General features: G+C 49.0%; 1 protein-coding gene across 1 annotated transcript; it reads right to left on the minus strand.

Annotated features, from left to right (window-relative positions):
- Positions 1-8,719: 8,719 nt before the first annotated feature.
- On the minus strand, positions 8,720-19,862 carry GPKOW (G-patch domain and KOW motifs). The gene is made up of 12 exons (XM_016943386.4): positions 19,735-19,862; positions 18,854-19,062; positions 17,929-18,083; positions 17,705-17,829; positions 15,006-15,115; positions 12,903-13,116; positions 12,336-12,468; positions 11,529-11,631; positions 11,199-11,322; positions 11,034-11,103; positions 9,166-9,251; positions 8,720-9,068 (listed from the first exon to the last, which is right to left on the minus strand). Exons 1-12 carry the CDS (start codon positions 19,744-19,746, stop codon positions 8,934-8,936), a joined length of 1,476 nt encoding a protein of 491 aa, XP_016798875.2. The 5' UTR covers positions 19,747-19,862; the 3' UTR covers positions 8,720-8,933.
- Between the last annotated feature and the right edge of the window lie 5,446 nt (positions 19,863-25,308).

Below are 25,308 nucleotides of genomic sequence, written 5' to 3' on the forward strand. Positions count from 1 at the left end.
GCACTTCAATCTGGGTGACAGAGTGAGACCACGTCTTATTAAAAAAATAAATACAAATATTAGTTGGGTGTGGTGGCATGGGCCTGAAATCCCAGCTACTTGGGAGGCTGAGGTGAGAGAATTGCTTGAACCCAGGAGGTGGAGACCTCAGTGAGCCGAGATCACGCCACTGCACTCCAACCTGGGCAACAGAGCAAGAATCTGTCTCAAAAAAAAAAACAAAAACAAAAAACAAAGGCCAGGCGCAGTGGCTCACACCTGTAATTCCAGCACTTTGGGAGGCCCAGGCAGGTGGATTACTTGAGGTAAGGAGTTTGAGACCAGCCTGGCCAACATGGTGAAACCCTGTCTCTACTAAGAATACAAAAATTAGCTGGGCATGGTGGCCCATGCTTGTAATCTCAGCTGCTCCAGAGGCTAAGGCACAAGAATCACTTGAAACCCAGGAGGCAGAAGTTGTAATGGGCCGAGATTGCACCATGGCACTCCAGCCTTGGCAACAGAGTGAGACTGTCTCTAAATAAATAAATACATACATACAGACAGACATACATACTAGCTCCAAATTACTGATGCCAATCAACAGTAATAAAAAATATGAATGATATGAAACGTGATATTAAAATGATTAGTAAATCACTATAGTCCATAATGGGAAAACTCATTCCATTATGTACTAAAATAACAAAAATCGGGCCAACACTTTGGGAGACTGACGTGGGCAGATCCCTTGAGTTCAGAGGTTCGAGACTAGCCTGAGCAACATAGCAAAATTTCATCTCTACAAGAAATATAAAAATTAGCCAGGTACGGTGGAACATGCCTGTGGTCCCAGCTACTCGGGAGGCTGAGGTGGGAGGAAGAGGATGGCTTGAGCCTGGGAGGCAGAGGCTGCAGTGAGCCGAGATCACGCCACTGCACTCCAGCCTGGGCAATAGAGCCAGACCTTGTTTTTTTTTTTTTTTTTTTTTTTTTTAAATCATTCTCATACCTTGATAAGGAAATACGCAACTTTTAAATGTTAATTTAGAAAATAACCAGCAAATGTAGCAGATTTTTAGTGTCCCCTAAATTAGTGTTCAAGGGGATCAATCTGGACGCAGAGAAAGAAGTAAAAAAATGGAGAACAGGCCAGGCACAGTGGCTCACGCCTGTAATCCCAGGGCTTTGGGAGGTTGACGGAGCCGGATTGCTTCAGCCCACGAGTTCAAGACCAGCCTGGGCAAAATGGCAAAGCCAAATCTCTATGGAAAATAAAAACTTTTAAAAATTAGCCCACCATGGTGGCACTGGCCTGTAGACCCAGCTACTCAGGAGGCTGAGGTGGGAGGATCCCTTGAGCCCAGGAGTTGGAGGTGGCAGTGAGCCATGATTGCGCCACTGTACTACAACCTGAATGATGGTGAGACCCTATCTCTAAAAAGAAAAAGCAGAATAATTTTATCTTGGCCCCCATGTGGCACCTCACAGCTTGGGAACAACAATTTCTCACGTTTCCTCAGCTCCAACCACCACTCACAAGCTGTGTGACCTCGAGCAAGGCACCCAAGCTCCTCTGGACCTCAGCTTCCCTGTCAGTACAATGGGGATAACAATAGTGCTTACTTTATGGGGTCATTTGTGAATGTGAAATGAGTTAATAAATGGAAAGCACTTAGAAAAACCTCTGGAACCACTGAATCAAACTGGATATCATTATTGATCCCTCATTCAATCCTTCAATACCCATTTAGTGTCGTCTGTCCAGATGCTGGAGATACGCCTAGCACACAGTGACTGCTCAGCGAACAGTGTCACAATGAACATGTGCAATGGCCTTGAAGGCCACATTGGGACTTGCCCCGATCAGCAGGTTGGAGGTGCTCCAGGCCCGAAGCTTAGCTGTGAGTGGGGACATGGGAGGGAGGTTGGAACTACCACTGCAGAAGGGGCTCTGAACCTAGGTTCAGGAGAGAGGCTTTGAACTTGCACGTGTGGGGAGCCATGGAAGTTTCCAGGAAGGACTGCAGGTCCCACCTGGAGATGTGCCGTTCCTCCTTCAGGTACCTGGGAATGTCAGTCACACCCCAGACCTGCTCAGCTCCTCCAAACTGCTGTTCCTGTATCTGAGAGCTTCAAGTCCCCAAATGGCCTATCTAATACATGGGGAAACTGAGGCCTGGGGAGGCCTGGGGACTGAGCTAGCATTCACTTGTGGAAATAGTCTGGCATCACCTGAAGAAGTTAGAGACATGCAAACCCTACGCCCTCAGATTCCCCTCTGAGAGTCTGCGTGCCTATGTGAACCAGGAGACATGTGCGGGAGTGAACACTGCAGTGTTACTCCAAACAGCAAGAACCAGAAACAGCCCAAAGGGCCGTTACAGGAGAATATGGACACCCAGGCTGCACATGCACACCACGGAATGCTGTATGGCAGTGGAAATAAATGAACAGCTACACCTACAGGCAAACAGGAATCATAGCAACAGCTGGGAGTGACGGCGTGAAGCAGAGGGACAAGAATGTGCACTCATGCCCGGTCTGCCTGGCTTACAATCCTGGCTCTCTGCTTGCCAGCTAGAACTATCATGCAAATCATTTAACCACTCGGTGCCTCAGTTCCCTCATATGTAAAATGGACATGGTAACAGTGTGTATCCCACAGGCCATTATGAGGATTTAAATGATTTAAAGGATTGTGGGCTGGGCACAGTGGCTCAAGCCTGTAATCCCAGCACTTTGGGAGGCCGAGGTGGGTGGATCACCTGAGGTCAGGAGTTCAAGACCAGCCTGGCTAACATGGTGAAACCTCGTCTCTACTAAAAATGCAAAAAAAAAAAAAAAAAAAAAAAAAAATTAGCCAGGTGTGGTGGCAGGGGCTTGTAAACCCAGCTACTTGGAAGGCTGAGGCAGGAGAATCACTTGAACCTGGGAGGCAGAGGATGCAGTGAGCTGAGATCGTGCCACTGTACTCCAGCCTGGGCAACAGAGTGAGGCTTGGTCTCAAAAATATAAATAAATAAACAAACAAATAAATAAAGGATTGTGAATGTAAAGGGGACAGAACAGTGCCTGACACACACATCAAGTGCTACATGAGTGTTAAGAGAAAGCTGGCTGGGTGTGGTGGCTCACGCCTGTAATCACAGCACTTTGGGAGACGGAGGTGGACGGATCACCTGAGGTCAGGAGTTCGAGACCAGCCTAGCCAACATGGAGAAACCCCGTCTCTACTAAAAATACAAAAATTACCTGGGTGGCGGGCACCTGTAATCCCAGCTACTCGGGAGGCTGAGGCAGGAGAATCGCTTCAATCTGGGAGGTGGAGGTTGCAGTGAGCCAAGATTGCGCCACTGCACTCCAGCCTGGGTGACAGAGCGAGACTGTCTCAAAACAAACAAAAAACAAAAACAAAAAGAAAACCAGAAGCCAGGTGCAGTGATTCATGCCTGTAATCCCAGCACTTTGAGAGGCTAGGGCAGGAGGATCGCCTGAGGCCAAGAGTTCAAGACCAGCATAGGCAACATGGCGAGACCCTGTCTCTATTAAAAATTTAAAAATTAGCCAGGTGTGGTGGGATGCACCTGTAGTCCCAACTACTCAAGAGGCTGAGGGGTGAGGAATACTTGAGTTTGAGGCAGCAGTTACCTATGATTGCAGCACTGCACTCCAGCCTGGACAAAAGAACAAGACCCTGTCTCAAAAAAAACAAAAACAAAAACAAAAAAAAGATAAATCTAGAATGTCCAGTGGGGAAAAAGTAAGTTTCCAAAGATTACATAGTGTTATGGTTTGATGACTTGTACCTCTCAAACCCAGCACTTTGGGAGGCCAAGGTGGGTGGATCACCTGACGTCAGAAGTTTGAGACCAGCCTGACCAACATGGTGAAACTCCATCTCTACTAAAAATACAAAAATTAGCTGGGCATGGTGGCGGGCACCTATAATTCCAGCTACTCGGGAGGCTGAGGCAGGAGAATCGCGTGAACCTGGGAGGTGGAGGTTGCAGTGAGCTGAGATCGTACCATTACACTCTAGCCTAGGTGACAGAGCACTACTCTGCCTCAAAAAAAGAAAAAGAAAAAGAAATGTAATTGCCATTGTAACAGTATTAAGAGGTGAGATCTTTAAGAGGTCATCAAGCAAGCAAGAGAGAGAGAGAGAGAGAGTGTGTCTTTTTCTACCGCGTGAGAACATAGTGAGGTAATCTGCAAGCCAGGAAAAGAGTCCTCATCAGAAATGACCCTGACAGACCTTGTTCTGGGAATTCTAGCCTACAGAACTGTGAGAAAATAAATTTCTGTTGTTTAAGCCAAAAAAAAAAAGTGGTAATCAAGAGACCTCATGAATGGATTACTGCTGTTATTATGGGAGTGGGGAGTGGGTTTCTCATAATAAAATGGGTTCAGCCCCCTCTCTGGCCCTCTCTTACTCTTTCCCCCTCCACTATGGAATGACACAGCAAGAAGACCCTGGCCAGATGCTGCACCTAGATCTTGGACTTCCCAGCCTCCAGAACTATAAGGAATAAATTTCTATTCTTTATAAATTACCCAGTGTCATGTATTTTGGTACAACAGCACAAAACAGACTAAGATGTATACTTTTTTTTTGAGACGGAGTCTCGCTCTGTCGCCCAGGCTGGAGTGCAGTGGGGCGATCTCGGCTCACTACAAGCTCCACCTCCCAGGTTCACGCCATTCTCCTGCCTCAGCCTCCCGAGTAGCTGGGACTATAGGCGCCCGCCACCACACCTGGCTAATTTTTTGTATTTTTAGTAGAGACGGGGTTTCACCGTGTTAGCCAGGATGGTCTCGATCTCCTGACCTCGTGATCTGCCCGCCTTGGCCTCCCAAAGTGCTGGAATTACAGGCGTAAGCCACTGTGCCCAGCCTAAGATGTATACTTTTATACAGTTCAGAAACACCAAAGATGAAGCAAGATATTTAGGCTGCAGACTACTGACTTCTTGTATTCTCACATAGCTGAAAGAGGACGAGAGTCTCTGGGATGCCTTTTAAGGCACTGATCCCATCTATGAGGGCTCTGCCCTTGTGACCTAATTACCTCCCAAAGGCCTCACCCCTAATGCCATCACATGGGGCGGTTATGATTTATTTTTTTTTCTTTTGAGATGAAGTCTCGCCCTATTGCCCAGGCTGGAGTGCAATGGCGCAATCTCAGCTCACTGCAACCTTCGCCTCCCGGGTTCAAACGATTCTCCTGTCTCAGCCTCCCAAGTAGCTAAGATTACAGGTGCACGCCACCACGCCTGGCTAATTTTTGCCTTTTTAGTAGAGATGGGGTTTCACCATGTTGGCCAGGCTGGTCTCAAACTCCTGACCTCAGGTGATCCGCCCACCTTGGCCTCCCAAAGTGCTGGGATTATAGGCGTGAGCCAGTGCTCCTGGCCTCTACAAAAAATTTTTAAAAAATTAGCTGGGCGTGGTGGCGCACACCTGTAGTCCCAGCTACTCAGTAGGCAGGAAGATTGCTTGAGCCCAGGAGATCAAGGCTGCAGTGAGCCATGATTGTGTCCCTGCACAATCAGCCTGGGAGACAGAGTGAGACCCTGTCTCCAAAAAAAAAAAAAAAAAAAAAAGGAAGCCTTGCTGGGCATCTAATGGGAAAATCTGTGTTCCCAACAATGGAAATCAGCTAGATTGACCAAAGCACCAGAGGAACAAATGTATTTAGAGTGGTTCTGTGTGCACATGGTGGGGGGTGTATGGCAAGTGGGGAGTTGTCAACTGGCAGTCTTTGGCAGTGGCTATATGGAGGCTTCTCATGATTTCCACTTCAGTCAGAACAAAAGCCATAGTAGTTCCAGTGGACTGACCTTACAGCACTACAGGATCTCCCTGACCTGACCTCCTACCACCTTCTCCCTCACTTACTCCCCTGCAGCCACACCAGCCTCCCGGCTGTTCCTCACACATGCTAGCAACAGTGCTACCACAGGGCGTTTGCACTTCATTTCCCCTGCCTAGACCGCTTTCCCCAGATAGCTGCATGACCATCCCTTACTTCCTTAATACCGTTGCTTAATGTCACCTTCTCTCTAAGGCTTTCTGTGGCCATCCTATTAATACTGCCCCTTTCCCCCATGGTTCTCAGCTTCTTATAACATCTTCCATCACTTACTTCTGCTTATTGCTCACTGTCTCAGCCCCAGTGGAGTGTCAGCCCCACAAGGGCAAGGATGTTTGTTTTGTTTGTAGCTCCATACTCGGTACCCAGGATGCTGCCTGGCATATAGTAGGGTCTTGATATTAAGTGATTTACTCCATACGGATCCCCTAGCATGCAGGATGGTACCTGGCATTCAGTAGGAGCTCAAGAGATGTTTGTTGAATGAATTGGTGTGATAGGGGACTTGGTGAGGACCCGCCCCCACTTAGATAGCTTTAGAAGCTGTTGGATACTTCATCCCTCTGCGTGGTGCTGCAGACATGGAGATGAAGAGGTGGCCTCAGTGTGGGAGTAGAGGGGAGCATTCCCTTGACTGAGGAAGGAATGTTAGAAAAGAGAGCTGAGGCTGGGCATGGTGGCTCATGTCTGTAAACCCAGCACTTTGGGAGGCCGAGGTGGGCAGATCACGAGGTCAGGAGTTTGAGATCAGCCTGACCAACATTGTGAAACCCCATCTCTACTAAAAATACAAAAATTAGCCGGGCATGGTGGCATGCGCCTGTAATCCCAGCTACTAAGGAGGCTGAGGCAGGAGAATCACTTGAAACCGGGAGGTGGAGGTTGCAGTGAGCCAAGATCACGCCACTGCATTCCAGCCTGGGCGACAGAGCAAGACTCTATCTCAAAAAAAAGAGCTGAGGCCAGGAGTGGTGGCTCATGCCTATAATCCCAGCACTTTGGAAGGCCAAGATGGGAAGATCACTTGAGCCCAGGAGTTCAAGACCAGCCTGAGCAATATAGTGAGACCTTGTCTCTCTTATATTTAAAATAAAAAATTATTTTAAAAAAATTTTTTAAAAGAAGAGCTGATCTGTCCATATCTGCCACCGAACACAGCCCAGACAGCAACCCACAGCACCTCAATAATTGACTCCTCTCTGAAAGGCAAAGAAACTGCTTCCTGAGTCTGCTGCTACAAATTCAAGGCTTGGCATCTGGACAATTTTTAACAGAAGCAGACCCCTGCCAGGGAAACTTCTGGGGGCTTGGCAGAAGAGGCAGATGCCTTTTAATCTACCTCTTGCTCAATCCCTGTGATGTGAAAAAAGCCAGTCTGGACAAATTGTACAGGTCACAGTCCCCAGCTTGTGAGGGGCCTGTAGAGAATTCTCGGGCTCACAGAAGCCGTTGCTGCAGTAACCACTGCCGCAAGAGCAACTTTGGCAGCAGGCAGGTGCCAGGCAGCAAGCTGAGAGAACACTGCACAGATTCAAAGCGTCTTCAGATACAAGGCTTTGTTTGTGCACAGTGAACAAAGGGCATATTGGGAAGGCCTCCTTATATTGTCCACACTTCCCTGAATGTAAGGAGCCCTGTCCTCAAAATGGGGATCAGCAGGGCTCCTTTCAAGGTAAAGCAGAAAAAGTCCCAGTGGCCTGTCAAGGGAGACCAGGCGCTTTGGCTGGAGCTAGGTGTTCTGGACAAAGGGCCATATTCAAGAACTTTGGGCCCCATTTTCAAGCGTAGGCTTAGGAGAAAGATGAATTCCAGGAAATCTGAAGCTGATGAGATATCTACTTTAGCATTGTGGCACGGGGAGGAGATGAAGGGTGTCTGAAATGGCCAGGTTATGTTGTGTTACAGGCAGAGACAGAGCCCCAGTGCCATTCCCTGGGGAGCTTTAGCCCTTCTCAAAGGTGCTACCAAGGCTGGTTTATTATGATTGGAGAAAGGAGGAGGCCTCCTTGACAGAGTGAAGTGCATAAAGCATAGGAAATGGACTACTGGACATGAGAAGTTGGGAACATCCTCCCTACGATTAACAAAATACAAGCCAGAGACCATGCACGGTGGCTCATTCCAGTGCCTATAATCCCAGCACTTTGGGAGGCTGATACGGGAAGATCGCTTGAGCCCAGGAGATCAATGCTGCTGTGAGCTATGATTGCACCACTGCACTCCAGTCTGGGCAACAGAGGAAGACCCCAGGCTCAGCATATTCTCTGGGGTCCTGCTCTAAACTGAGAGTGAAAGCATACTCTGCTGCTAGTTGCTAGAGTTCTTGCTCAGAAAGTTGTTCAGAGATACAGTATTTCAGATTCCACAGCATCTAAAGATTTTTTTTTTTTTTTTTTTTTGAGACAGAGTCTAACTCTGTCCCCCGAGCTGGAGTGCAGTGGCGCAATCTGGGCTCACAGCAACCTCTGCCTCCTGGGTTCAAGCGATTCTCTTGCCTCAGCCTCCTGAGTAGCTAGGATTATAGGCGTGCACCACCATACCTTGGTAATTTTTTGTATTTTTATACTTTTAGTAGAGACAGGGTTTCACCTTGTTGGCCAGGCTGATCTTGAACTCCTGGGCTCAAGCGATCCATCCACCTCAGCCTCCTAAAGTGCTAGGATTACAGGCATGCACCACTGTGCCCAAGCTCATAGTATCTATATTCCAAGAGTGAGCTCACAATCAAATGAGTCCTTTAACTTGTCCTGTACCCTGAGCAGAAAAGCAAGGCTGAAAAGTGAAATGGTTCCCACCTCAGTCAACTCAGTTCCCACCTTAACTCGCAGCTCATCATACCACTTATGATTTCATCTTTCTATTAAGTACTTGAAATGGTTTTTATTATACCCTAAATTTTGGTAAATATTGGGTTTGTTTCTAGCTTCCCTACTGGTTCACCCATCCCTTTCCCTTGTCCTTGTCCCAGGACTGCACCAGAAGTAGAGGATGGAACAATGATCTTCCCACCTTCTGAAGGCAACTTTCTCATATGGTACAGAACTGGTACCAGCCTGGGGGATGGGAGGAGTCCCATGGATCAGTCATCATCTGTGTCACTAGGGCCCACGTACTGGCAGATGGCATCGTAGTGAAGCTCCACCACCTGATTTTCTCTTGGCAGTTGCACCAAAGCCCGGCTCCGTGCTCTGTCCCGGCTCAGCAAATGTCCCACCTGGAACAGAGGTGAACTGGAATCAGCAAGGCAAGCCTAGACCCTGGGACAGGCCCTGAACGACCCACAAACCTCTACTGCCAGGTCTGAGACTCACCCTTCCAGTCTGGGGGCCCAGCACCACCATCACACGGTCACCCTCTGCCTTGGGAACCAGGGTCTCCAGCATGTCTTCCCTCAGGCCTATGGATAAGGGAGAGGGGAGTGAGGCCCACAGCAAGGACCAGCCCAACCAGCGTCCTGTCAGAAGGGCCTTTCCTGGCCAGGCGTGGTGGCTCACACCTGTAGTCCCAGCACTTTGGGAGGCTAAGTTGGGAGGATCGCTTGAGCCCAGGAGTTCGAGACCAACCTGGGCAAGATGGTCAGACCTCATCTCTACAGATTTTTTTGTTTTGTTTTTGTGTTTGTTTTTTGAGACTGAGTTTGGCTCTTGTTGCCCAGGCTGGAGTGCAATGGTGTGGTCTTGGCTCACTGCAACCTCCGCCTCCTGGGTTCAAACGATTCTCCTGCCTCAGCCTCCTGAGTAGCTGGGATTACAGGCACCCACTACTGCGTTTGGCTAATTTTGTATTTTTAGTAGAGATGGGGTTTTGACATGTTGGTCAGGCTGGTCTCAAACTCCTGACCTCAGGTGATCCACCCTCTTCGGTCTCCCAAAGTGCTGGGATTACAGGCATGAGCCACCGCGCCCAGCCTACAAAAAATTTTAAAATTAGCCAGGCATGGTGGTGAGTGCCTGCAGTCCCAGCTACTCAGGAGGCTGAGGTGAGAGGATGGCTTGAAACCAGGAATTCGAGGTGGCAGTGATCCATGATGGTGCCACTGCACTCCAGCATAGGTGATAAAATGAGACCCAATCTCAAAAAAAAAAGAAAAAAAAAAAAAAAGAAGGGCCTTTCAGCTGGGTGTGGTGGCTCATGCCTGTAATCCCAGCACTTTGGGAGGCTGAGGCAGGAGGATCACGAGGTAAGGAGTTCAAGACCAGCTTGGCCAATATGGTGAAAACCTGTCTCTATTAAAAATACCAAAATTAGCTGGGTGTGGTAGCGGGCACCTGTAGTTCCAGCTACTCAGGAGGCTGAGGCAGAAGAATAGCTTGAACCCGGGAGGCGGAGGTTGCAGTGAGCCAAGATTGCGTCACTGCACTCCAGCCTGGGTGACAGAGTGACTCTGTTTCAAAAAAAAAAAAAAAAAGAAGGGCCTTTCCTGTATTCCCTGGAGCCACTCTACACCCTGTTGACAGATGGGAGTCCCGCCACATCCATTTCACAGATGAGGTAGCCTAAGGAGTAGTTTACAAAAATCACTGTAATAAAGGGTGGTGGTGATAACAACAGGCACCTTTTATTGTGGGCATGTTTTAACCCCTGCCCTGCACTGAGAGCTCAATACACATTCCTTCACTAAGGCACCAATCACAAGAGGAAGAAATAGTAAATTCCATGCTAATTTGACAGACCGGAGGCCGAGCGCGGTGGCTCACGCTTGTAATCCCAGCACTTTGGGAGGCCGAGGTGGGAGGATCACTTAAGGTCAGGAGTTCCAAGACCAGCATGGTCAACATGGTGAAACCCTGTCTCTACTAAAAACACAAAAATTAGCCAGGTGTGGTGACGCTTGCCTGTAATCCCAGCTACTCGGGAGGCTGAGGCAGGAAAATCGCTTGAACCTGGGAAGTGGAGGTTGCAGTGAGCCGAGATCACGCCACTGCACTCCAGCCTGGGTGACAGAGTGAGACTCTGTCTCAAAAAAAAAAAAAAAAAAAAAAAAAAAAGAAAACTTGACAGACTGGGAGAGTGGGGCTCAAGATAACCACCATCATGGAAGTGTCTAATGTTCTGTAAGAGGATGCTAGGCCTTGCAAAATACCTGAACTCTGCCAAACCTCCCAGCTTTGCCTGGGCCAGGCTCTGGGCCTAAAACACTCTTCTTGATCAACCTCCAGCTGCCATCGCTCAAACTCACCTTCCAGGACTCGGCCTTCATCTGTCCGACATACACAGGTATCTGGGCTTAGGACATCTTCAATTATCATCTGGGGATACAGGTCAGGGGGATGTGAGATTTTAGAGAGGTAGGGGGGCCCAGTCCCTAGGAGAGGGAGGGGGACTCAGGCTGCAGGGTTCCCACCTTGGTGTTGTAATATTGGCCTCCTTTGTACATGTTGTCCACAAACCGCACACGCAGGTCCCTGTGCAACCAGTACTGACTCCTGGGGGCTGCTTTCTCACTCTTGGCTGCAGGCCCATCCTGTCTGTGGAGAAGGTGCCAGCACCAGGCTTAGCTCTTCATCAGATGCACTTTCCAGTTGCCCTCCCTTTGCCTATGCTATGAAACCCACCCACAATGCAGTTCCCCGTTCCTTCTATGAGCCTGCCTTGCCTTGGAAGCCTTCCCTGGCTGCTTGAGCCTACCCACAGCCCTGCCTTCTTGACCCCTCCCGCATGCTCAGAGTCCCACCGGTCTGGAAGGTGTTTCCGCTTCCTCTCTGAGTTGTCCTGCTGGATGTGGAGTTCTTGATTCCAGAGGGTCTTCCGTGATGAGGCAGTTCCGTTCTGTTGCCCTGGGGAAGGAAGTTTTGCTCATCTGGCCTGTTCAAGAGGTTATGAGGAGAACCAGGACAGAGCCTCAGTGTCTCACTGCCCTTTCCTTCCAAGGCCATGTCTCAGCCTAGAGCCACCTCCCACCTGCCAAAGTGCCCCTCTCACCCCTCATGCATTTGCTAGTAGAATGCCTCTCCCCCACCTCTCAACCATTTCAGCTTCCTTCAGGAACCCTCCCGCAGCCAACCTAGCCCACAACAACAATGCTCACCTAGTGTGGACTAGAGATTCCCAGAGCTCTGTCTGTACCCATTTGCCAAACTGCCCCGTCCTACCGAAACGCTTTCGCCTGTGCTATTCTGTCTGCCTAGAATTCCTTCCTTCTTGGTCACACCCTAATCCTAGCAGTTCTCACTCCCTAGTAAAAGAGAGGTTCATCACCCCAAATGGACAAAGATCTCGAAGGTAGGAATTGGTTTCTGCACCTGTTTCTTCTCACTCAGACAGGCTACAGACCCAGGGGTATGACATCGACCTTTCTCCAATCAAATGGAGTAAGTCACTTATGTCCATTCTCACCTCCTGACCTCTGATTGGAAGTCATATCTGCCAGGCACACTGCTGCCCCTCCCTGCTGCAGATCTAAAACCACCCCATTAGCCAGGCCCTGCCACCCCTAGGAATGCGTTGCCAACTCCTCTAGCTCTACAAGAGGCTCACTCACTGAGATCCAAGGTGTTCTTGTCAAACTCCTGCTGGGAGACAGGCCGCAGGTAGTACTCACTAACAGTCACCACCCGGCTCCCCACAGCCAGACGAACCATGGCCCGAACATTGTCAGGATCAAGGCCTTCCACCTAAAGTGTTGAGGGGAAGAAGTCAGGTAGGGGTTGTGGACTCCACCCACATTCCTAGGACCAAGATGTCAACCCCTTACCTCTAAGAGGCCTGCTTCCTCTGTCTCCCCAGCCAGACTCTGACCCCTGAGAAGTGGGACCAGGTCTGGTTCCTGGGTCTCCCTCAGCTGACTGTGGGGCTTCCTTGGATCCTTTAAGCATTTAATCTTCAGGGACTTGTGGCATATGGCATTCTCTTCCTTTTAGCTGGGAACTGAGGCTCACAAAGGCCAGCAAGTGGTCCTGGGTTACTGAGTGAGGCAGTGGGCCAAGCAGACCTAAAAGACTAGGAGTCCCAGCCTTTCTACCTCAAATCCAATTATTCCTCCATCTGACCCTCGGATCAACCTTCCCTGCTGCCTGTTTTGGGCTCCCGGGATATCTTGGTTCCTTACCTTCCCATAGAGGCCTCGGTGAGGGCCAGAAAGAACCACCACAGCTCCTCCAGGCACCAGCCCTTGAGGCTGATCTTCCTTATCTCTCTCTTGCTCCTCATCTGGTCTTGGCATGCGGGAGGGGCCAGTGGGGGTCAAGGCCTGGGCCTCGGTCAGGTTGGCACCCAGCCCTAACCCCTTGGGCCTCAGTGAGTTGACACGGGGCTTCACTACTCTGCAGGGAGGAATATGGGTTTGTTGGAGAGGATGCAACAGTCTTCAACACCTTATTTACTTCCTCTTCCTGCCCAAACCCGCCCCACCTGCCCCATTGACATTTTCTTTTCTTTTCTTTTTTTTTTGGAGACAGAGTTTTGCTCTTGTCATCCAGGCTGGAGTACAATGGCTCGATCTCGACTCAATGCAACCTCCACCTCCCAGGTTCAAGGGATTCTCCTGCCTCAGCCTCCCGAGTTGCTGGGGTTGCAGGTGCATGCCACCATGCCCGGCTAATTTTTGTATTTTTAGTAGAGACAGGGTTTCACCATGTTGGTCAGGCTGGTCTTGAACTCCTGACCTCAGGTGATCCGCCCTCTTTGGCCTCCCAAAGTGCTGAGATTACAGGTGTGAGCCACCGTGTCCAGCCCCCACCAATATTTTCAAGGTTGCCCTTTCTGATCTCATATTGGGACTGTTTTTGACCTACAGAAACAGCAATTTCATTTGGTTCAACCTAATAACATGCTGCATATACCATCTATTACATAATATCTACAGTGAGATCAGAGGCAGATCGCTGTAACCAAATATACTATTTCTACAGGGGAAATCATATGAATATTCACACCGAGCAGGAGAAACCGGATTATAAATACTCAACATGGTTGGGCATGGTGGCTCATGCCTGTAATCCCAGCACTTTGGGAGACCGAGGTTGGTAGATCACCTAAGGTCAGGAGTTCAAGACCAGCCTGGCCAACATGGGGAAACCCCATCTCTACTAAAAATACAAAAATTAACCAGGCATGCTGGTGCATGCCTGTAATCCCAGCTACTCAGGAGGCTGAGGCAGGACAATCACTTGAACTCAGGAGGTAGAGGTCGCAGCGAGCCGAGATTGCGCCACTGCATCCCAGCCTGGGTGACAGACAGAGACTCCATCTCAAAAAAAAAAAAAAAAAAAAAAAACAACAACGCCAATTCAGGTCATATTTGGCTGCCAATGGGTTATGAAAAAATGTTTGGTTTTCAGAATTATTGAGTTTGCAATTGTGAAGAAAGGGTTGCAAGTCTGCATGACAATAGCAAATGTTTAGTCTACGCTTTCTTGGGGTCAGGGCCTACTGTATGTGCTTTATGTATACAATTTCTTTTCCTTTTCCTTTTTTTTTTTTTGAGACGGAGTCTCACTGTCACCCAGGCTGGAGTGCAGTGGTGCAATTTCGGCTCACTGCAAGCTCCGCCTCCCGGGTTCACGCCATTCTCCTGCCTCAGCCTCCTGAGTAGCTGGGACTACAGGCACCCGCCACCATGCCCGGCTAATTTTTTGTATTTTTTTTTTAGTAGAGATGGGCTTTCACCGTGTTAGCCAGGATGGTCTCGATCTCCTGACCTCGTGATCCACCCACCTCAGCCTCCCAAAGTGCTGGGATTATATGTGTGAGCCACCACACCCGGCCCTAATTTCTTTTCTTAAAATTAATTAATCTTTTGTAGAGATGGGGCCTCCCTATGTTGCCCAGGCCAGTCTCAAACTCCTGGAGTTAAGTGATCCTCCTGCCTCAGTCTCCGAAAGTGCTGGGATTACAGGCATGAGCCACTACCTGGCCTATGTGTATAATTTCATTTAACTCTCACAACAGACCTATGAAGTCAGTACTATTACCCCCATTTTTCAGATGAGGAAATTGATGTCCCTAGAGGCAAACTTCATATAAATGGCATTCTATTAGAGTTTCAAAGGGCAAATGGGAGTTTAAAACAGTAGTGGAAGGGGCTGCTGAATTAGTTAGGGCGATAATGTATCCTCCCTCCCTGCCTAGGTGGTTCTGGTTTGGCAGTGACCCTGGGGATCTTGATTGCAGCCTGATCTGTCTGTCCCCTCGACCCTATCCCAGAACTCACTGATTGAAGGTGCGGCCGATGCCCTCGCCAGGTTTCCAGCCCATGCCCCGCAGCATGGCCAGCCCATAGGCCTCCACGGGGACCGCCTCATAATTAGCCTCCTCTGGCACCTACAGGTTCAGGTAGAGGAAGGAGGGTCAGGCTTTGCTTACACTGGGTCTTCTATTTGAAGTGCACTTGCTGCCCCCCACTGGGAGACCTGCTACACGTCTTTTCCAATCAGCTCAAGGGTGAGTTTTGATTTCCTCTTTCCATCCCTCACTGTACTCCTCCATGTTCAGTCCTTCAACAAATATAAAGCACCTTGTCTATGGCAAGTACTGTTCTAGGTACTGGGGATGAAGCTGTGAACCAAACAGACAAAAACCCCTACCCCTGCAGAGCTTCTGATCTAGTTGTGGAGACATACTATAAATAAAACCCAGAAAACATGATATGTCAGGTGGTGATGTAAAGAACAAGAAAACAGGGTAAGAAGATGCAGAGGGATGGAGAGGGAGTGCCACTGGGTTGACATTTAAGCAGAGATCAGGAGATGACAGCAGAGGGAGCCATGAGGATATGAGAAGAAAGTGTCCCAAGCTGAAAGCATAGTAACAGCAAAGGCCCTGAGGCCGGACAAGGCTTGGTATGTGTGAGGGGTATCATGAAAGTCACCATGACTGAAATGGAGAGAGTGAGAGTAGACAGCAGAGAAGGGTGGGGAAGAGACCAAATCAGGAGAGCTGGGCAGGAGTCAGAGGACCTTGAGCCAGGTGGGAGCCACAAGAGGGACCAGTGAGGAAATTACTCTAATAGTCCAGATGAGAGATGCTGGTGGCTCAGCCCTTTGCAGTGGTATTGGTGGTGGTGAGAAGTGGTCAGTTCTGGGTGTCATTTTGAAAAAAGATGATAGGATTGTGCTGGCATATTGTATGGGGCACGAAATAAAGAGAGGAATTGAGGATGACTCCAAGGTTTTCTTTCTTTTTTTTTTTTTCTTGAGATGAAGTCTTGCTGTGTTGCCCAGGCTGGAGTGCAGTTGCACGATCTCAGCTCACTGCAACCTCAGTCTCCTGGGTTCAAGCGATTCTCCTGCCTCAGCCTCCCGAGTAGCTGTGATTACAGGCACGTGCCACCATGCCCAGCTAATTTTTGTATTTTTACTAGTGATGGGGTTTCGCCATGTTGGCCAGGCTGGTCTTGAACTCCTGACCTCAGGTGATCCGCCGGCCTCAGCCTCTCAAAGTGTTGGGATTACAGGCGTGAGCCATCGCGCCTGGCTGACTCCAAGGTTTTTATGCTGAGTGAGAGGAAGGATGGATGGAATTTTTGGTCACCTGATATGTAGAAAGCTGCAGGAGGAGGTTTATAGAGGGAAAAATTAGAAGAATGAGGCCAAAGCTGGAACAGGATGAAAGATGAAGAGGGAAGTGAGGATCTTTTTTTTCTTTAAAGATGAAGGAGCTGGGCACAGTGGCTCACGCCTGTACTCCCAGCACTTTGGGAGGCTGAGGTGGGTAGATCACTTGAGGTCAGGAGTTCAAGACCAGCCTGACCAACGTGGCGAAACCTCGTCTCTACTAAAAATACAAAAATTAGCCAGGCGGTAGTGACACGTGTCTGTAATCCCAGCTACTTGGGAGGCTGAGGCAGGAGAATCGCTTGATCCCAGGACCGGGAGGTTGCAGTGAGCCGAGATCACACCACTTCACTCCAGCCTGGGCGACAGGGCAAGACTCTATCTCAAAAAACAAAAAACAAACAAACAAACAAAAGTTGAAGGAAACCAGGGCACATCTGAAGGCTGAAGAGAACAGTTCAGTTGAAAGAGAGAGTGGTGTGGGGCTGTAGGAGAACTAGACTCAAAAGAAGCAGTGCAAGAAATTTATGAAAGAAGAGGTGAAAAGTCAGGTCTGTGGGTATGAAAGACAGACTTGGTTACTTCTGTAGACATGCCTCTCATGTCCCCTCTTGTCACCTCCCATCATCACTCCTTCCCATTCACTCCAGATACACCACATGTTGCCTCACTGATGGACACACACCATATCGATTTTCTGCCACTATGCCATTGCTTGGGCTGTTACTACTAACAGGAGTACTCACTCTGTTCTTCCCTCTCTCACTAAACCCTACTTATCCTTCCAGACCACTCTGGTCTAAGTCCCCAGCATCTCTAGCCTGGACTACTCATCCCCTTGCTTCCACCTTCACTAATGAGTCTGTTCACAGCTGCCAGAGGGATACTGTCAAATCATAAATCATATTTCATCTATGCTCAGGGCTTGTCCAGGCTCTCATCTCACTCAGAGTAAAAGCCAAAGTCCTCACAATGGCCTACAAGGCCCTGCCTGGTCTAGCACCCCCATCTCCTTTCTGACTTCGTCTACTACCCCTTCCCCTTACTCATTCCACTTCAGTCACACTGGTCTCCTTGGTGTTCCGCAAACACTTTAGGCAGTGTCTACCTTCAGGGCCTTTACATTTCCTGTTCCCTTTGCTGCACACCTCATTCAGATAATCCTAGGATTCAAGTACGTTTTTAGCATCCAGATACCCAGATTCATTTGGTAATGCTTCCAAAATGATGACAGGAGAAGGGGCAGGTGGCGGGCCTCTAGCACACACACAGAATTTCCCTGCTACGTGCAGGGACACAGCCTGGCAGACAGGGCAAAGAAAGGCTGGGGCAGGAGGGGGACAAGGGGCCAGCTCACTGTCTCTGCCCGGGGTTCGCTGTCTGCCCCTTCCCCGCTGGGGGTGCATCCTTTCTGGATCATGGGGATAGCGAGCGTGGGGTCGACACCCGCATTCTCTCTCTCTTCCAGAGACTTCTTGGATTCTAAAGGAAGAATAGGAGGGAGCAATGAAGTCCCACTCTATCCTTCCACCTTCTTCCTCTTCTTCCTTCACTGGGGAAGGGTAAAGGGGTATCACTCACCCGCAATGAGCTCCTTCACAGCCTGGGACAGCACCCCATCCGCCAAGGCCCCAGTATCTGTGGATGGCCCAGGGGGCCGGGCTGGTGGCTGCCTGCGATGGCCATTCTGGATCAAAGGGATGACGAGTTCCTTGGGGGCTTCCTGGGGCTTCACACTGATGTGGACACAGAGGGGTGGGGTTGGGAGAATGGCAGGGTCAGTGGGTCACACTCCTTCATTCAGAGAAAACACAAGAGCCAAACTCACCCCAGCCCCACAGACCATGTCTTCCCTACTCCATGTCTGGATCTCCTGTACCTCTCTGATCGTGCATTCTTTGGATTATCTCCCCAGTGCCCCCAACTCATAAATGTCAGTGCCTTCGAGAAATAAGTCCTGCACTCTCTGTTTAACTCAATACCGGCTTCCACAATGGCCCACAAATCACTGTCTTCAGCCCAGACCTTCCCCAGCTCCAGGTTCCCAAACAGCTTCCTAGATGCCTGATTCTCTTCTGGAAATCCCTCCCTCAGACCCCTCAGACACTCTTCTCCTCATTAAGCTGATGGTGGCCTCCATCAACCTGAATCTGCCGCTCCATCCCGTTCCCCATATCGGAGACGCCTCACCACTTCAGTTGAGACACTAGCAGGTCCTGTCATTTTCTCATTCTTTCCTTCTCCCAGAACGCACAGACCTTAGTGTCTTCAAGTCCTAAAGACACTTCTTCTCAGTAATACATCCTCTCTTCGCAATTCCCACAGCTATCAGGCCCAATTTCCTCACCCCCTCCTATAAACTCCCGCCTTCTGGCCTCCACGAATGTACTCAGGCTGTGCTTCAGGCTTAACAGGTCACTGTCACCAAGACAAACAACTGAGATTCCTCCCTCCCGCTTACGCCCACCGCAGAGATTTCCAAGGGGTGAAAGACCCGGCGCGTCACCTCTGCAGCTCCCTCCCTTCCACGGTTTTCAAGAAATCCTTCTCCTCCGGAGATGGCCCCGCGCCGTCTCCCGAGTCGGCCAGCCGCCTCCGTGCGGACGTGCGAGTGAAGCCGAATGAAATTGGGGCAGTGGAAGCAGCCGTCAGCGGCAAAACACCCTCTTCGGAGTCAGCCATCTTGCTCCTTTTCCCAGGCCGGCGCGCTGCTTGCTGGGAAATTTAGTTTGGGTTCAGATCGCTAGGGGCCGGCCAAAGTGCGTAAAAACTACCTTCCCATCAACCACTGTGGCACCGGCGGGAGGGGGCGGTAAGGGGCCGTGGGAAGTAATTGTCGCTCTTTCAAACGTGGTGGGAGCGCGTCGCGCCAAGCGCCCAGGGAAATGTAGTTTTTTTTTGTTTTGTTTTGTTTTGTTTTTTAAGATGGAGTCTCGCTCTGTTTCCCAGGCTGGAGTGCAGTGGCGTGATCTCGGCTCACTGCAACCTCCGCCTCCCAGGTTCAAGCGATTCTCCTGCCTCAGCCTCCCGAGTAGCTGAGACTAAAGGCATGCGCCACCATGCCTGGCTAATTTTTGTATTTTTAGTAGAGACGGGGTTTCACCGTGTTAGCCAGGATGGTCTCGATTTCCTGACCTCGAGATTCTCCTGCCTCGGCCTCCCACAGTGCTGGGATTACAGGTGTGAGCCACCACGCCTGGCTGGAAATGTAGTTTTTAGCGGGGTAGGCAGGGTGGAAGGTGGATTCATTCTTGCCAGACATTAATCTTCCTTTGTGTAGGCGTTTGACAAGTATTTATGGAGCGCCTAATGTGTGCCCTACTTATGTGGGAAGTGTTGATGAAGTAAATCATTTAGAAATAATCAGCTGGGTGTGGTGGTGCGCACCTGTAGTTCCATTTACTCCGCAGGCTGAGGCAGGAGGATGGCCTGAGGCCTGGGAATTCGAGGCTGCACTTAGCTCTTATCGCACCACTGCATTCCAGCCTGGGTGACAGAGCGAGACCCCATCTCTAAAAAAGAAAAAGGTCGGGGGTGGGGGGGATGGAGCGTCAGTTGTGTACAATAATAAATAATAGACATAAAATAAATAATAGACATAAAAAACCCCGTCTCTACTGAAAATACAAAAATTAGAGGGGCGTGGTGGCTCATGCCTGTAATCCCAGCATTTTGGGAGGCCGAGGCTGGTGGATCACCTGAGGTCAGGACTTTGAGACCAGCCTGACTCATATGGTGAAACCCTGTCTCTACTAAAAATACAAAAATTAGCCAGGCGTGGTGGTGGCGCCTGTATCCCCAGCTACTTGGGAGGCTGAGACAGGAGGATTGCTTGAATCCGGGAGGCGGAGCTTGCAGTGAGCCGAGATCGCGCCACTGCACTCCAGCCTGGGCGACAGAGCGAGACTCCGTCTCAAAAAAAAAAAAAAAAAAAAGAAAAAAGAAAGAAAGAAAGAAATAGTGCCTATTGGCCAGGCTCATACCCGTAATCCCAGCACTTTAGGAGGCCGAGGCGGGCGGATCACTTGAGGCCAGTAGTTCGAGACCAGCCTGGCCAACATGGTGAAACCCCGTCTCTACTGAAAATACAAAAATTAGCGGGGTGTGGTGGCGCATGCCTGTAATCCCAGCTACTCGGGAGGTTGAGGCAGGAGAATAGCTTGAACCCGGGAGGCGGAGGTTACAGTGAGCCGAGATCTCAACACGCCGGCCTGGGCTATAGAGTGACACTCAGTCTCAAAAACAAAAGAAAAACAAACAAACAAAAAAAAAAAACAAAAAAAAAAAGAAAAAGAAAAAGAATAGTGCCTACTGATGTCAGATTTTAATACTCAACAAGGCACTAGATTCAAATATCAATAAAATAGGCTGGGCACAGTGGCTCATGCCTGTAATCCCAGCACTTTGGGAGACCAAGGCAGGCAGATGACCTGAGGTTAGGAGTTTGAGACCAGCCTGGCCAACATGGCAAAACCCAATCTCCACTAAAAATACAAAAATTAGCCGGGTGTGGTGGCACATGCTTGTAATCCCAGCTACTCGGGAGGTGGAGGCAGGAGAATCGCTTGAACCTAGTAGGTGGAAGTTGCAGTGAGCCAAGATTGCCCCACTGCACTCCAGCCTGGGCAACAGAGCGAGACTCTGTCTCAAAAAAAAAAAAAAAAAAAAAAAGAAAGAAAAGAAAAAGAAAAAAAAGAAACTTGTAGTCTAGTAGGGAATACAGACATTTAAATACATATTTTAAAAATATAGCAACATGTGCCGAGCTTTGTGGCTCACGCCTGTAATCCCAGCACTTTGGGAGGCCTAGGCAGGAGGATTGTTTGAGCTCAGGACTTTGAGACCACCCTGGGCAACCTAGTGACACCCTGACTCTACAAAAAAATTTAAAAATTAATGGGGTGTGGTGGCGCACATCTGTGGACCCAGCTACTCAGAGGGCTGAGGGGGGAGGATCACTTCAGCCCAGGAGGTTGAGGATGCACTGAGCGGTGATCAGGCCACAGCACTACAGTCTGGGCAACACACACACATATACATATAGCAACATTAAACATATTGTGAGAACCAGGTCCTAAGGCTTCAAAGATTACTGATATGAAGGAAAAATGAAGCAGTCAGAAAATTAAAAAAAAAAAAAAAAGATTATTGAGACAGATCTCTCTTGTGTAGGACCTCAAGAGTTCATACAGGCAGGGTGCGGTGGTTCATGCCTGTAATCCCAGCACTTTGAGAAGCCGAGGCAGGTGGATCACTTGAGGCCAGGAGTTCAAGACCAACCTGGCAAACATGGCAAAACTCTGTCTCTACTAAACATACAAAAATTGGCCGGGCATGGTGGCAGGCGCCTGTGGTTCCAGCTACTCAGGAGGCTGAGGCATGAGAATCGCTTGAACCCGGGAGGTGGAGGTTGCAGTGAGCCGAGATCACGTCATTGCACTCCAGCTTGGGCGACAGAGTGAAACTCTGCCTTAGAAAATGAAAAAAAATTTAAAATGAAAAAAAAAAGAGTTTATACAGAGTGGCTTATACAGAGTTGCTGGGTGTGGTGGCTCACACCTGTACTTTCAGCACTATGGGAGGCTGAGGCAGGAGGATTACTTGAGGCCAGGAGTTGGTGGATACAGTGAGCTATGATCGTGGTGCTGCACTATAGCTTGTGTGACAGAGCAAGATCCTGCCTCTAAAAAAGTAAATAAGTAAAATAAAAATAAAATAGTTTGTACAGTAGATGACAGATACTTAAATATTCTTAAGAAAGAGTAATATAATTCTGCTACAAATTAGGCTCAAGGAAATCATTGAAGATGTGTAAAATAATTTTTTATGAGATTCATTATCATATTATTGTGGCAAAAGCTTGAAGACCACTTAAATTATCAACAGAAGGGGATGCAGTAAATGAATTACAGCACACACCTTGGATGAAAGAAATACGCCTTTACATTGGAAGTTGTAAATAAATAAATATATATAATATATATACACATATATATAAAATATATATATATACATATATATAAAATATATATATATATATATACATATATATATTTTTTGAGACAGGGTCTCACTCTGTTGCCCAGGCTGGAGTGTAGTGGTGTGATTTCGGCTCACTGCAACCTCCACCTCCCAGGTTCAAGCGATTCTCGTGCCTCAGCCTCCTGAGTAGCTGGGATTAGAGGTGCCTGACACAACGCTGGGCTAATTTTTCTATTTTCAGTAGAGGTGGGATTTTGCCATGTTGGCCAGGTTAGTCTCAAACTCCTCACCTCAGGTAATCCGCCTGCCTTGGCCTCCCAAAGTGCTGAGATTACAGGCGTGAGCCACTGCATGACCAGCTGCTATAAATATAATTAAATTGACTGGGCACGGTGGCTCATGCCTATAATCCCAGCGCTTTGGGAGGCTGAGGCAGGCAGATCCTCTGAGGTCGGGAGTTCGAGACCAGCCTGGCCAACATGGTGAAACCCCATCTGTACTAAAAATAAAAAATTAGCCATGTGTGGTAGTGGTTACCTATAATCCCAGTTACTCGGGAGGCTGAGGCAGGAGCATCGCTTGAACCCAGGAGGCAGGGGTTGTGGTGAGCTGAGATTGTGCCACTGGACTCCAGCCTGGGTGACAGAGCTAAACTCCCTCTCAAATAAATAAATAAATAAAAGAAAAGAAAAAAATATAAAATTAAATGAAATGGGGACATACCATATTTTGGAAGGTAAATTAGTATGGTGGTTTGGAGAATGGTCTTAAAAAGAGGCAACCCATTATTCAATCTCATGGCCATGTTTCCAGGTATAGAAGCTCTGGGCATTCTGGCATGGGCCCTGGAATCTCAAGGGTAAAACCACTTTGCTTTTCAAGATACAACAAAATTCATGAAAATGTATTTAAAGGTGAGGCACGGTGGCTCATGCCTGTAATCTCAGCACTTTGGGAGGCCAAGTCAGGAGGATCGCTTGAGCCCAGGAGTTGGAGGCTGCAGTGAGCTCCGATTGCACCACTGCACTCCAGCCTGGGCAGCAAAGGCAGAGATTGCGGTGAGCCGAGGTCGCGCCACTGTACTCCAGCCTGGGCGACAGAGCAAGACTTCATGTCAGAAAAAAAAAGACTTTAGACTTCTGCTTTTTTTTTTTTTTTTTTTTGAGACGGAGTCTCGTTCTGTCACCCAGACTGGAGTGCAGTGGCACAACCTCCGTTCACCGCAACCTCCACCTCCCCCAGGTTCAAGCAATTCTCCTGCCTCAGCCCCCCCGAATAGCTGGGACTACAGGCGCATGCCACCAGGCCTGGCTAATTTTTTGTATATTTAGTAGAGACAGGGTTTCACCGTGTTAGCCAGGATGGTCTCGATCTCCTGACCTCGTGATGCGCCTGCCTTGGCCTCCCAAAGTGCTGGGATTACAGACGTGAGCCACTGCACCCGGCCTGGTTTTGTTTTTGTTTTTGTTTTTGTTTTTTGTTTTTGATTTTTGAAATGGAGTCTCACTCTGTCACCCAGGCTGGAGTGCAGTGGCGCGACCTCGGCTCACTGCAACTTCTGCCTCCTGGGTTCAAGAATTTCTCCTGCCTTGGCTGGGCATGGTGGCTCACGCCTGTAATCCCAGCACTTTGGGAGGCCGAGGCAGGCGGATCACGAGGTCAGGAGATCAAGACCATCCTGGCTAACATGGTGAAACTCCATCTCTACTAAAAATACAAAAAATTAGCCGGGCGTGGTGGCGAGCGCCTGTAGTCCCAGCTACTCAGGAGGCTGAGGCATGAGAATGGTGTGAACCTGGGAGGTGGAGGTTGCAGTGAGCGGAGACTGCGCCACTGCACTCCAGCCTGGGCGACAGAGTGAGACTCCGTCTCATTAAAAAAAAAAAAAAAAGAATTTCTCCTGCCTTAGCTTCCCGAGTAGCTGAGATTAAAGGCACCCGCAAACGCCCGGCTAATTTTTGTATTTTTAGTAGAGGCAGGGTTTCACCATATTGGTCAGAGTGGTCTCGAACTCCTGACCTCGTGATCCACCCGCCTCGGCCTCCCCAAGTGCTGGGATTACAGGTGTGAGCCACCATGCCCGGCCTTTTTTTTTGTTTTTTGAGATGGAGTCTCATTCTGTGGCCCAGGCTGGAGTGCAGCAGCGCCGTCACGGCTCACTGCAACCTTCACCTCCTGGGTTCAAGCAATTCTCCTGCCTCAGCCTCCCAAGTAGCTGGGATTACAAGTGCGTGCCACCACGCCCAGCTAATTTTTGTATTTTTAGTAGACGGGGTTTCACCATGTTGATCAGGCTGGTCTTGAACTCCTGACCTCAGGTAATCCACCCACTTTGGCCTCCCAAAGTGCTGGGATTACAGGTGTGAGCCACCACGCCTGGTCCAAAAAATACTTCTGAAAAATATAGTTCACTTATTTTCTGGAACACCCCTCAATATAGATTTGTCTTGTGATTTCTCATTATTAGACTGAGATTATGAGTTTTGGGCAAGAATGTCATGGAGATGATGTGCCCTTCTAATCACATCATATCAAGGAGTTTATGATGTTGATAAGTCCTATTGTTAATTACATGAACATGAATCAGTTGGTTAAGGTGTTGTCTACCAGGTTTCTCCACTGGTTCCATTGCCTGCAATGCAAACTGTCCGTGGAGGAAGTGATACCCACTTCCTAAAGCAGCCGCCTGAGGCAATGTGCGCAATGCAGCCTTATACACGCTGGGACAAGAGGTCCCTGAAGGAGTTTTGTTTTTTGTTTTTAAGCAAGAGTTCCTAGGAAAACCTGAGAGTTTTACCTTCTCAGCTGGTTCACACTTTGTCTCTGACTTGCTCCTGATATGTATCATGGAGATCACCCCAGCCTAACCTGATCCTGATGCATTTTTTTTTTTTGAGACAATCTTGCTCTGTCACCTAGGCTGGAGTGCAGTGGCGTGATCTCGGCTCACCGCAACCTCCATCTTCCGGATTCAATCGA

This window comes from Pan troglodytes, chromosome X (assembly GCF_028858775.2).
Source record: "Pan troglodytes isolate AG18354 chromosome X, NHGRI_mPanTro3-v2.0_pri, whole genome shotgun sequence".
Taxonomy (NCBI): Eukaryota; Metazoa; Chordata; class Mammalia; order Primates; family Hominidae; genus Pan; species Pan troglodytes.

What these genes read in the sequence shown, in the direction of transcription:
- GPKOW (XM_016943386.4), bottom strand. An exon ending in ATCGGCCGCACCTTCAATCA is followed by an intron (nt 13,117 to 15,005) that starts GTGAGTTCTGGG and finishes TCCTCCCTGCAG; the next exon opens with AGTAGTGAAGCCCCGTGTCA. An exon ending in ACCGAGGCCTCTATGGGAAG is followed by an intron (nt 12,469 to 12,902) that starts GTAAGGAACCAA and finishes TCAACACTTTAG; the next exon opens with GTGGAAGGCCTTGATCCTGA.